The sequence below is a fragment of the Bufo bufo genome, chromosome 9 (assembly GCF_905171765.1).
Source record: "Bufo bufo chromosome 9, aBufBuf1.1, whole genome shotgun sequence".
Taxonomy (NCBI): domain Eukaryota; kingdom Metazoa; phylum Chordata; class Amphibia; order Anura; family Bufonidae; genus Bufo; species Bufo bufo.
The window spans coordinates 227,294,374-227,308,215 of record NC_053397.1 but is presented as its reverse complement, the minus strand read 5'-3'; the positions used below and the strand labels follow the sequence as shown (position 1 = coordinate 227,308,215).

At 49.8% G+C, this 13,842-nt stretch overlaps 1 protein-coding gene across 1 annotated transcript in view; it reads right to left on the bottom strand.

Annotated features, from left to right (window-relative positions):
• Positions 1–13,842, bottom strand: part of ERI3 (ERI1 exoribonuclease family member 3) — a 275,711-nt gene that overhangs the window by 184,714 nt on the left and 77,155 nt on the right. The window contains exon 6 of the mRNA XM_040407389.1: positions 11,096–11,168. Coding sequence (XP_040263323.1) covers positions 11,096–11,168 — 73 coding nt within the window. The remainder of the gene's footprint in view (positions 1–11,095; positions 11,169–13,842) is intronic.

The window sequence follows — 13,842 nt, the reverse complement described above, 5'->3', positions numbered from 1 at the left end:
AGGTAAGTGTCAGACAGGATGAGTGAGCAGAGGCCGGAGCAAACAGCGTGGAGAACCGGAGACACACCGGCAGCAGGCACAAGGCAGGCGCACACCGGGACCTCCGAGATCTAAGAGCTGCCGTACAGGTAAGTGTCAGACAGGATGAGTGAGCAGAGGCCGGAGCAAACAGCGTGGAGAACCGGAGACACACCGGCAGCAGCAGGCACAAGGCAAGCGCACACCGGGACCTCCGAGATCTAAGAGCTGCCGTACAGGTAAGTGTCAGACAGGATGAGTGAGCAGAGGCCGGAGCAAACAGCGTGGAGAACCGGAGACACATCGGCTGCAGGCACAAGGCAAGCGCACATCGGGACCTCCGAGATCTAAGAGCTGCCGTACAGGTAAGTGTCAGACAGGATGAGTGAGCAGAGGCCGGAGCAAACAGCGTGGAGAACCGGAGACACATCGGCTGCAGGCACAAGGCAAGCGCACATCGGGACCTTCGAGATCTAAGAGCAGCCGTACAGGTAAGTGTCAGACAGGATGAGTGAGCAGAGGCCGGAGCAAACAGCGTGGAGAACCGGAGACACACCGGCAGCAGGCACAAGGCAGGCGGACACCGGGACCTCCAAGATCTTAGAGCTGCCGTACAGGTAAGTGTCAGACAGGATGAGTGAGCAGAGGCCGGAGCATACAGCGTGGAGAACCGGAGACACACGGGCAGCAGGCACAAGGCAGGCGGACACCGGGACCTCCGAGACCTAAGAGCTGGCGTACAGGTAAGTGTCAGACAGGATGAGTGAGCAGAGGCCGGAGCAAACAGCGTGGAGAACCGGAGACACACCGGCAGCAGGCACAAGGCAGGCGGACACCGGGACCTCCGAGATCTAAGAGCTGCCGTACAGGTAAGTGTCAGACAGGATGAGTGAGCAGAGGCCGGAGCAAACAGCGTGGAGAACCGGAGACACACGGGCAGCAGGCACAAGGCAGGCGGACACCGGGACCTCCGAGATCTAAGAGCTGCCGTACAGGTAAGTGTCGGACAGGATGAGTGAGCAGAGGCCGGAGCAAACCGCGTGGAGAACCGGAGACACACCGGCAGCAGGCACAAGGCAGGCGGACACCGGGACCTCCGAGATCTAAGAGCTGCCGTACAGGTAAGTGTCAGACAGGATGAGTGAGCAGAGGCCGGAGCATACAGCGTGGAGAACCGGAGACACACCGGCAGCAGGCACAAGGCAGGCGGACACCGGGACCTCCGAGATCTAAGAGCTGCCGTACAGGTAAGTGTCAGACAGGATGAGTGAGCAGAGGCCGGAGCATACAGCGTGGAGAACCGGAGACACACCGGCAGCAGCAGGCACAAGGCAGGCGGACACCGGGACCTCCGAGATCTTAGAGCTGCCGTACAGGTAAGTGTCAGACAGGATGAGTGAGCAGAGGCCGGAGCAAACAGCGTGGAGAACCGGAGACACACCGGCAGCAGGCACAAGGCAGGCGGATACCGGGACCTCCGAGATCTTAGAGCTGCCGTACAGGTAAGTGTCAGACAGGATGAGTGAGCAGAGGCCGGAGCATACAGCGTGGAGAACCGGAGACACACCGGCAGCAGGCACAAGGCAGGCGGATACCGGGACCTCCGAGATCTTAGAGCTGCCGTACAGGTAAGTGTCAGACAGGATGAGTGAGCAGAGGCCGGAGCAAACAGCGTGGAGAACCGGAGACACACCGGCAGCAGGCACAAGGCAGGAGGACACCGGGACCTCCGAGATCTAAGAGCTGCCGTACAGGTAAGTGTCAGACATGATGAGTGAGCAGAGGCCGGAGCATACAGCGTGGAGAACCGGAGACACACCGGCAGCAGGCACAAGGCAGGCGGACACCGGGACCTCCGAGATCTAAGAACTGCCATACAGGTAAGTGTCAGACAGGATGAGTGAGCAGAGGCCGGAGCATACAGCGTGGAGAACCGGAGACACACCGGCAGCAGGCACAAGGCAGGCGGACACCGGGACCTCCGAGATGTAAGAGCTGCCGTACAGGTTAGTGTCAGACAGGATGAGTGAGCAGAGGCCGGAGCAAACAGCGTGGAGAACCGGAGACACACCGGCAGCAGGCACAAGGCAGGCGGACACCGGGACCTCCGAGATGTAAGAGCTGCCGTACAGGTAAGTGTCAGACAGGATGAGTGAGCAGAGGCCGGAGCAAACAGCGTGGAGAACCGGAGACACACCGGCAGCAGGCACAAGGCAGGCGGATACCGGGACCTCCGAGATCTTAGAGCTGCCGTACAGGTAAGTGTCAGACAGGATGAGTGAGCAGAGGCCGGAGCATACAGCGTGGAGAACCGGAGACACACCGGCAGCAGGCACAAGGCAGGCGGATACCGGGACCTCCGAGATCTTAGAGCTGCCGTACAGGTAAGTGTCAGACAGGATGAGTGAGCAGAGGCCGGAGCAAACAGCGTGGAGAACCGGAGACACACCGGCAGCAGGCACAAGGCAGGAGGACACCGGGACCTCCGAGATCTAAGAGCTGCCGTACAGGTAAGTGTCAGACATGATGAGTGAGCAGAGGCCGGAGCATACAGCGTGGAGAACCGGAGACACACCGGCAGCAGGCACAAGGCAGGCGGACACCGGGACCTCCGAGATCTAAGAACTGCCATACAGGTAAGTGTCAGACAGGATGAGTGAGCAGAGGCCGGAGCATACAGCGTGGAGAACCGGAGACACACCGGCAGCAGGCACAAGGCAGGCGGACACCGGGACCTCCGAGATGTAAGAGCTGCCGTACAGGTTAGTGTCAGACAGGATGAGTGAGCAGAGGCCGGAGCAAACAGCGTGGAGAACCGGAGACACACCGGCAGCAGGCACAAGGCAGGCGGACACCGGGACCTCCGAGATGTAAGAGCTGCCGTACAGGTAAGTGTCAGACAGGATGAGTGAGCAGAGGCCGGAGCAAACAGCGTGGAGAACCGGAGACACACCGGCAGCAGGCACAAGGCAGGCGGACACCGGGACCTCCGAGATCTAAGAGCTGCCGTACAGGTAAGTGTCAGACAGGATGAGTGAGCAGAGGCCGGAGCAAACAGCGTGGAGAACCGGAGACACACCGGCAGCAGCAGGCACAAGGCAGGCGGACACCGGGACCTCCAAGATCTTAGAGCTGCCGTACAGGTAAGTGTCAGACAGGATGAGTGAGCAGAGGCCGGAGCAAACAGCGTGGAGAACCGGAGACACACCGGCAGCAGCAGGCACAAGGCAGGCGGACACCGGGACCTCCAAGATCTTAGAGCTGCCGTACAGGTAAGTGTCAGACAGGATGAGTGAGCAGAGGCCGGAGCAAACACCGTGGAGAACCGGAGACACACCGGCAGCAGGCACAAGGCAGGCGGACATCGGGACCTCCGAGATCTTAGAGCTGCTGTACAGGTAAGTGTCAGACAGGATGAGTGAGCAGAGGCCGGAGCAAACAGCGTGGAGAACCGGAGACACACCGGCAGCAGGCGGACACCGGGACCTCCGAGATCTTCGAGCTGCCGTACAGGTAAGTGTCAGACAGGATGAGTGAGCAGAGGCCGGAGCAAACAGCGTGGAGAACCGGAGACACACCGGCAGCAGGCACAAGGCAGGCGGACATCGGGACCTCCGAGATCTTAGAGCTGCTGTACAGGTAAGTGTCAGACAGGATGAGTGAGCAGAGGCCGGAGCAAACAGCGTGGAGAACCGGAGACACACCGGCAGCAGGCGGACACCGGGACCTCCGAGATCTAAGAGCTGCCGTACAGGTAAGTGTCAGACAGGATGAGTGAGCAGAGGCCGGAGCAAACAGCGTGGAGAACCGGAGACACACCGGCAGCAGGCACAAGGCAGGCGGACACCGGGACCTCCGAGATCTTAGAACTGCCGTACAGGTAAGTGTCAGACATGATGAGTGAGCAGAGGCCGGAGCATACAGCGTGGAGAACCGGAGACACACCGGCAGCAGGCACAAGGCAGGCGGACACCGGGACCTCCGAGATCTAAGAGCTGCCGTACAGGTAAGTGTCAGACAGGATGAGTGAGCAGAGGCCGGAGCATACAGCGTGGAGAACCGGAGACACACCGGCAGCAGGCACAAGGCAGGCGGACACCGGGACCTCCGAGATCTAAGAGCTGCCGTACAGGTAAGTGTCAGACAGGATGAGTGAGCAGAGGCCGGAGCATACAGCGTGGAGAACCGAAGACACACCGGCAGCAGGCACAAGACAGGCGCACACCGGGACCTCCGAGATCTAAGAACTGCCGTACAGGTAAGTGTCAGACAGGATGAGTGAGCAGAGGCCGGAGCATACAGCGTGGAGAACCGGAGACACACCGGCAGCAGGCACAAGGCAGGCGGACACCGGGACCTCCGAGATCTAAGAACTGCCGTACAGGTAAGTGTCAGACAGGATGAGTGAGCAGAGGCCGGAGCATACAGCGTGGAGAACCGGAGACACACCGGCAGCAGGCACAAGGCAGGCGGACACCGGGACCTCCGAGATCTTCGAGCTGCCGTACAGGTAAGTGTCAGACAGGATGAGTGAGCAGAGGCCGGAGCAAACAGCGTGGAGAACCGGAGACACACCGGCAGCAGGCACAAGGCAGGCGGACACCGGGACCTCCGAGATCTTCGAGCTGCCGTACAGGTAAGTGTCAGACAGGATGAGTGAGCAGAGGCCGGAGCAAACAGCGTGGAGAACCGGAGACACACCGGCAGCAGGCACAAGGCAGGCGGACACCGGGACCTCCGAGATCTAAGAGCTGCCGTACAGGTAAGTGTCAGACAGGATGAGTGAGCAGAGGCCGGAGCATACAGCGTGGAGAACCGAAGACACACCGGCAGCAGGCACAAGACAGGCGCACACCGGGACCTCCGAGATCTAAGAACTGCCGTACAGGTAAGTGTCAGACAGGATGAGTGAGCAGAGGCCGGAGCATACAGCGTGGAGAACCGGAGACACACCGGCAGCAGGCACAAGGCAGGCGCACACCGGGACCTCCGAGATCTAAGAGCTGCCGTACAGGTAAGTGTCAGACAGGATGAGTGAGCAGAGGCCGGAGCAAACAGCGTGGAGAACCGGAGACACACCGGCAGCAGGCACAAGGCAGGCGGACACCGGGACCTCCGAGATCTTAGAACTGCCGTACAGGTAAGAGTCAGACATGATGAGTGAGCAGAGGCCGGAGCATACAGCGTGGAGAACCGGAGACACACCGGCAGCAGGCACAAGGCAGGCGGACACCGGGACCTCCGAGATCTAAGAGCTGCCGTACAGGTAAGTGTCAGACAGGATGAGTGAGCAGAGGCCGGAGCATACAGCGTGGAGAACCGGAGACACACCGGCAGCAGGCACAAGGCAGGCGGACACCGGGACCTCCGAGATCTAAGAGCTGCCGTACAGGTAAGTGTCAGACAGGATGAGTGAGCAGAGGCCGGAGCATACAGCGTGGAGAACCGAAGACACACCGGCAGCAGGCACAAGACAGGCGCACACCGGGACCTCCGAGATCTAAGAACTGCCGTACAGGTAAGTGTCAGACAGGATGAGTGAGCAGAGGCCGGAGCATACAGCGTGGAGAACCGGAGACACACCGGCAGCAGGCACAAGGCAGGCGGACACCGGGACCTCCGAGATCTAAGAGCTGCCGTACAGGTAAGTGTCAGACAGGATGAGTGAGCAGAGGCCGGAGCAAACAGCGTGGAGAACCGGAGACACACCGGCAGCAGGCACAAGGCAGGCGCACACCGGGACCTCCGAGATCTAAGAGCTGCCGTACAGGTAAGTGTCAGACAGAATGAGTGAGCAGAGGCCGGAGCATACAGCGTGGAGAACCGAAGACACATCGGCTGCAGGCACAAGGCAGGCGGACACCGGGACCTCCGAGATCTAAGAGCTGCCGTACAGGTAAGTGTCGGACAGGATGAGTGAGCAGAGGCCGGAGCAAACCGCGTGGAGAACCGGAGACACACCGGCAGCAGGCACAAGGCAGGCGCACACCGGGACCTCCGAGATCTAAGAGCAGCCGTACAGGTAAGTGTCAGACAGGATGAGTGAGCAGAGGCCGGAGCAAACTGCGTGGATAACCGGAGACACATCGGCTGCAGGCACAAGGCAGGCGGACACCGGGGCCATAAGCTATTCCTTCCTTTGAGAGCTGCCCATACACACAAGATCTGTGATCGTGGATCACAGTTTGATGGGATCCACTGAAAATCAGGTGTCTACAGTCGTGGCCAAAAGTTTTGAGAATGACACAAATATTAGTTTTCACAAAGTTTGCTGCTAAACTGCTTTTAGATCTTTGTGTCAGTTGTTTCTGTGATGTAGTGAAATATAATTACACGCACTTCATACGTTTCAAAGGCTTTTATCGACAATTACATGACATTTATGCAAAGAGTCAGTATTTGCAGTGTTGGCCCTTCTTTTTCAGGACCTCTGCAATCCGACTGCGCATGCTCTCAATCCACTTCTGGGCCAATTCCTGACTGATACAACCCATTCTTTCATAATCACTTCTTGGAGTTTGTCAGAATTAGTGGGTTTTTGTTTGTCCACCCGCCTCTTGAGGATTGACCACAAGTTCTCAATGGGATTAAGATCTGGGGAGTTTCCAGGCCATGGACCCAAAATGTCAACGTTTTGGTCCCCGAGCCACTTAGTTATCACTTTTGCCTTATGGCACGGTGCTCCATCGTGCTGGAAAATGCATTGTTCTTCACCAAACTGTGGTTGGATTGTTGGAAGAAGTTGCTGTTGGAGGGTGTTTTGGTGCCATTCTTTATTCATGGCTGTGTTTTCTGTGAGTGAGCCCACTCCCTTGGATGAGAAGCCACCCCACACATGAATGGTCTCAGGATGCTTTACTGTTGGCATGACACAGGACTGATGGTAGCGCTCACCTTTTCTTCTCCGGACAAGCCTTTTTCCAGATGCCCCAAACAATCGGAAAGAGGCTTCATCGGAGAATATGACTTTGCCCCAGTCCTCAGTAGTCCATTCACCATACTTTCTGCAGAAGATCAATCTGTCCCTGGTGTTTTTTTTGGAGAGAAGTGGCTTCTTTGCTGCCCTTCTTGACACCAGGCCATCTTCCAGAAGTCTTGGCCTCACTGTGCGTGCAGATGCGCTCACACCTGCCTGCTGCCATTCCTGCGCAAGCGCTGCACTGGTGGCACTCCGATCCCGCAGCTGAATCCTCTTTAGGAGACGATCCTGGCGCTTGCTGGACTTTCTTGGACGCCCTGGAGTCTTCTTAACAAGAATTGAACCTCTTTCCTTGAAGTTCTTTATGATCCTATAAATTGTTGATTGAGATGCAATCTTAGTAGCCACAATATCCTTGCCTGTGAAGCCATTTCTATGCAACGCAATGATGGCTGCACGCGTTTCTTTGCAGGTCACCATGGTTAACCATGGAAGAACAATGATTTCAAGCATCACCCTCCTTTTAACATGTCAAGTCTGATATTTTAACCCAATCAGCCTGACATAATGATCTCCAGCCTTGTGCTCGTCAACATTCTCACCTGAGTTACCAAGACGATTACTGAAATGATCTCAGCAGGTCCTTTAATGACAGCAATGAAACGCAGTGGAAAGGTTTTTTGGGATTAAGTTAATTTTCATGGCAAAGAAGGACTATGCAATTCATCTGATCACTCTTCATAACATTCTGGAGTATATGCAAATTGCTATTAAAAAAACTTAAGCAGCAACTTTTCCAATATTTATGTAATTCTCAAAACTTTTGGCCACGACTGTACACAGATTAGCAAACTATCCCCGGACATGTGCAATTTGAAAATGAAAGATGGATCATCAGTATCTGATTGGTGGGGGTCCGACACCTGAGACCCTTGCCAATCAGCTGTTTCAGAAGGCAGCGGGGATGACAGTGGCGCAGAGGCCATCTCGCTCTCTCCCACAGGCCAGTGACATCACGACTACTAACATAGGCCTGGGCGCAGCTCAGCACCATTGAAGAGAACGGGGCTAAGCCGCACCCAGGCCAGTGATAGCAGTCGTGACGTCATTGATGTCAGCAGATCTCTGTGGATTTTTTCTGTGGGGCCTCTGTGGCCCTGCCTGAGAAGGTTAGTCATTGGAGTGCAGCGGGATCTGCGGCCGCCCTCACACACCGCCAATATTAAACGTCAGGCTGTCATTTGTCTGCGCCTGTCACCCCAGATTACAATCACTGCAGGAGGCGGGTGATTGTGCCAACAGCTCCGGACCAGCAAGAATTGGGCACAAATAGCTCCTGCAGGCATGGGCATGGACAGGAGGTGGGGGGCGCGGGACTCCTCATTACACAAGTCGCGGCCCAGGTTACTTGCTCTGCCAGCTACAAGCTGCTATCTGTTCAGCAAAAGTTTAGTGAACTTCAAATGGCGATGTGTAATGGTCAGTGAACTGCGCAATGCCTCGCCGTGCCGTCACATCGCATTTACAGGGCGCCTGCTATCAGCGAGCAGATCCGCTCTGACAGCACATGACAGACAGACGACGCGCGGCATTTACAGGGCTGCTAGGTGCAAGCAAGAAAGTCTGCAGCACACTGAGCCACGGGAGCCGACCGACACACAGGAGCAGAATCCCAGAAGTGAGACGGAGACCCCAGCACTGACCTATTGGCGAGTAATACTCAAATGCACCAACAGAGAAGCATAAATCCTGCATTTACAGTGCACTGCATCTATTGCCCCCTGTTATCAGCCATTTCAGGGGATGGGATGACTGTAGGACAGGAGAATACAGTCTATTGCCCCCTGTTATCAGCCACTTCAGGGGAGAGGATGACTGTAGGACAGGAGAATACAGTCTATTGCCCCTGTTATCAGCCATTTCAGCGGAGAGGATGACTGTAGGACAGGAGAATACAGTCTATTGCCCCCTGTTATCAGACATTTCAGGGGAGAGGATGACTGTAGGACAGGAGAATACAGTCTATTGCCCCCTGTTATCAGCCATTTCAGAGGAGAGGATGACTGTAGGACAGGAGAATACAATCTATTGCCCCTGTTATCAGCCATTTCAGGGGAGAGGATGACTGTAGGACAGGAGAATACAGTCTATTGCCCCCTGTTATCAGCCATTTCAGAGGAGAGGATGACTGTAGGACAGGAGAATACAGTCTATTGCCTCCTGTTATCAGCCATTTCAGGGGAGAGGATGACTGTAGGACAGGAGAATACAGTCTATTGCCCCCTGTTATCAGACATTTCAGGGGAGAGGATGACTGTAGGACAGGAGAATACAGTCTATTGCCCCCTGTTATCAGACATTTCAGGGGAGAGGATGACTGTAGGACAGGAGAATACAGTCTATTGCCCCCTGTTATCAGCCATTTCAGGGAAGAGGATGACTGTAGGACAGGAGAATACAGTCTATTGCCCCCTGTTATCAGCCATTTCAGGGGAGAGGATGACTGTAGGACAGAAGAATACAGTCTATTGCCCCCTGTTATCAGCCATTTCAGGGGAGAGGATGACTGTAGGACAGGAGAATACAATCTATTGCTCCCTGTTATCAGCCATTTCAGGGGAGAGGATGACTGTAGGACAGGAGAATACAGTCTATTGCCCCCTGTTATCAGCCATTTCAGGGGGGAGGATGACTGTAGGACAGGAGAATACAGTCTATTGCTCCCTGTTATCAGCCATTTCAGAGGAGAGGATGACTGTAGGACAGGAGAATACAGTCTATTGCCCCCTGTTATCAGTCATTTCAGGGGAGAGGATGACTGTAGGACAGGAGAATACAATCTATAGCTCCCTGTTATCAGCCATTTCAGGGGAGAGGATGACTGTAGGACAGGAGAATACAGTCTATTGCCCCCTGTTATCAGCCATTTCAGGGGAGAGGATGACTGTAGGACAGGAGAATACAGTCTATTGCCCCTGTTATCAGCCATTTCAGGGGAGAGGATGACTGTAGGACAGGAGAATACAGTCTATTGCTCCCTGTTATCAGCCATTTCAGGGGGAGAGGATGACTGTAGGACAGGAGAATACAGTCTATTGCCCCCTGTTATCAGCCATTCCAGGGGAGAGGATGACTGTAGGACAGGAGAATACAATCTATTGCCCCCTGTTATCAGCCATTTCAGGGGAGAGGATGACTGTAGGACAGGAGAATACAGTCTATTGCTCCCTGTTATCAGCCATTTCAGGGGAGAGGATGACTGTAGGACAGGAGAATACAGTCTATTGCCCCCTGTTATCAGCCATTTCAGGGAAGAGGATAACTGTAGGACAGGAGAATACAATCTATTGCCCCCTGTTATCAGCCATTTCAGGGGAGAGGATGACTGTAGGACAGGAGAATACAATCTATTGCTCCCTGTTATCAGCCATGTCAGGGGAGAGGATGACTGTAGGACAGGAGAATACAATCTATTGCTCCCTGTTATCAGCCATGTCAGGGGAGAGGATGACTGTAGTACAGGAGAATACAGTCTATTGCCCCCTGTTATCAGCCATTTCAGGGGAGAAGATGACTGTAGGACAGGAGAATACAATCTATTGCCCCCTGTTATCAGCCATGTCAGGGGAGAGGATGACTGTAGGACAGGAGAATACAGTCTATTGCTCCCTGTTATCAGCCATTTCAGGGGAGAGGATGACTGTAGGACAGGAGAATACAGTCTATTGCTCCCTGTTATCAGCCATTTCAGGGGAGAGGATGACTGTAGGACAGGAGAATACAGTCTATTACCCCCTGTTATCAGCCATTTCAGGGGAGAGGATGACTGTAGGACAGGAGAATACAATCTATTGCTCTCATACAGCAGACGATCATAGTGATCGATGTGGTTCCCAATCTACTACGACCAATGTAAGATTTCATTGGATATTTTCTTTCATTTGAGATGCCATGTGTAATATCATGCTGGGATCTCTCGGCCATTGTACTCTCTGGTATCAGACTCCCATTAACTGCACAAAAGGAGGAGAGAGAAATCTGTCCATCCCCCGGAGACATGCTGAAAAAAAATCACACTTCATTTCCATGCAAATAACCACGGCCGCGGACACCTCCCCGAGGACAAACACATGTAAAGGAAGGGGGTAAGAAGAGTACCTTCTTCAGATTAATCCACTGCTTGAAGTAATCTGCGACTTGCAGTCCTAAATATTCACACTGTCCTGGCAGCCTGCAAGAGAGAGAAGCGTTTAGTCCAGTGGATCAGCGCCGCTCGTCACACAGCTGGATCACAGAACCCCACAAGCCACAATATTCATCACAGACCGGTGACATCACTAAAGCCACAGTGATGTCACTAGTTTATGATGAGCATAGACAATGGAGGCTTCCACTGCGCCCCGACAGACTGAATACAGACCCATAGTGTACACAGGCTCTGACTGTACAAACATCCAATACATTACAACAGTACGAATGACACCGTGTGATAGAATACATTAGACTGTATGTACAGGAGAAAAGAGTCAGCAAGCTGCTGTTGACGGATCTGAAAGTCCAATGTGTCTACTCTGTGCTGGGATCACGAGGCACGTCTGTAAGAGGGAAACAAAACTATAGGAAAATATGTTATGTATCACTCCGGGACAGAAGATGGACGGACAGTCAGACAGACAGACATGAGATGGATGGATAGATAGAAGATAGATAATAGATAGATAATAGATAGATAGGAGAGAGATAGGAGAGAGATAGATAGATAATAGATAGATAGATAATAGAGAGATAGATAATAGAGAGATAGATAATAGATAGATAGATAGATAGATAATAGATAGATAGGAGATAGATAGGAGAGAGATAGAGAGAGATAGATAATAGAGAGATAGATAATAGATAGATAGATAGATAGATAGATAATAGATAGATAGGAGATAGATAGGAGAGAGATAGAGAGAGATAGATAATAGAGAGATAGATAATAGATAGATAGATAATAGAGAGATAGATAGATAGATAGATAGATAGATAGATAGATAGATAGGTAGATAGATAGATAGATAGATAGGTAGATAGATAGATAGATAATAGATAGATAGATAGATAATAGATAGATAGATAGATAGATAGATAATAGATAGATATAGATAGATAGAATATAGATAGATAGATAGATAGATAATAGATAGATAGGAGATAGATGATAGATAGATAATAGATAGATAATAGATAGATGATAGATAGATAATAGAGAGATAGATAATAGAGAGATAGATAATAGATAGATAGATAGATAGATAGATAGATAATAGATAGATAGGAGATAGATAGGAGAGAGATAGAGAGAGATAGATAATAGAGAGATAGATAATAGATAGATAGATAGATAATAGATAGATAGGAGATAGATAGAGAGAGAGAGATAATAGAGAGATAGATAATAGATAGATAGATAATAGAGAGATAGATAGATAGATAGATAGATAGATAATAGAGAGATAGATAGATAGATAGATAGGTAGATAGATAGATAGATAGATAGATAATAGATAGATAGATAGATAATAGATAGATAGATAGATAGATAGATAGATAGATAGATAATAGATAGATATAGATAGATAGAATATAGATAGATAGATAGATAGATAGATAGATAGATAGATAATAGATAGATAGGAGATAGATGATAGATAGATAATAGATAGATGATAGATAGATAATAGAGAGATAGATAATAGAGAGATAGATAATAGATAGATAGATAGATAGATAATAGATAGATAGGAGATAGATAGGAGAGAGATAGAGAGAGATAGATAATAGAGAGATAGATAATAGATAGATAGATAGATAGATAATAGATAGATAGGAGATAGATAGGAGAGAGATAGAGAGAGATAGATAATAGAGAGATAGATAATAGATAGATAGATAATAGAGAGATAGATAGATAGATAGATAGATAGATAATAGATAGATAGATAGATAATAGATAGATAGATAATAGATAGATAGATAGATAGATAGATAGATAGATAGATAGATAGATAATAGATAGATATAGATAGATAGAATATAGATAGATAGATAGATAGATAATAGATAGATAGGAGATAGATGATAGATAGATAATAGATAGATGATAGATAGATAATAGAGAGATAGATAATAGACAGATAATAGATATAGATAATAGATAGATAGAGATAGATAGATAATAGATAGATAGATAATAGAGAGATAGATAATAGAGAGATAATAGATAGATAACAGATAGATAATAGATAGATAGGAGATAGATAGATAGATAGATAATAGATAGATAGATAGGAGATAGATAGATAATAGATAGATAGATAATAGATAGATAATAGATTGATAATAGATAGATAGATAGATAGATAGATAATAGATATAGATAATAGATAGATAATAGATAGATAGATAATAGATAGATAATAGATAGATAATAGATAGATAGATAATAGATAGATAGGAGATAGATAGATAGATATAGATAATAGATATAGATAATAGATAGATAGATAATAGATAGATAATAGATAGATAGATAATAGATAGATAGGAGATAGATAGATAGATATAGATAATAGATATAGATAATAGATAGATAGATAATAGATAGATAATAGATATAGATAATAGATAGATAGATAATAGATAGATAATAGATAATAGATAGATAGATAATAGATAATAGATAGATAATAGATAGATAGATAATAGATAGATAATATAGATAATAGATATAGATAATAGATAGATAGATAATAGATAGATAATAGACAGATGTGTAAAGGTAGAAAGCTGCAGCGCTCTCCTGTGCTCACTTAATGGGATGCACGGATCGGAGCCCGGACTTGGCCGCAATAATATGGGAA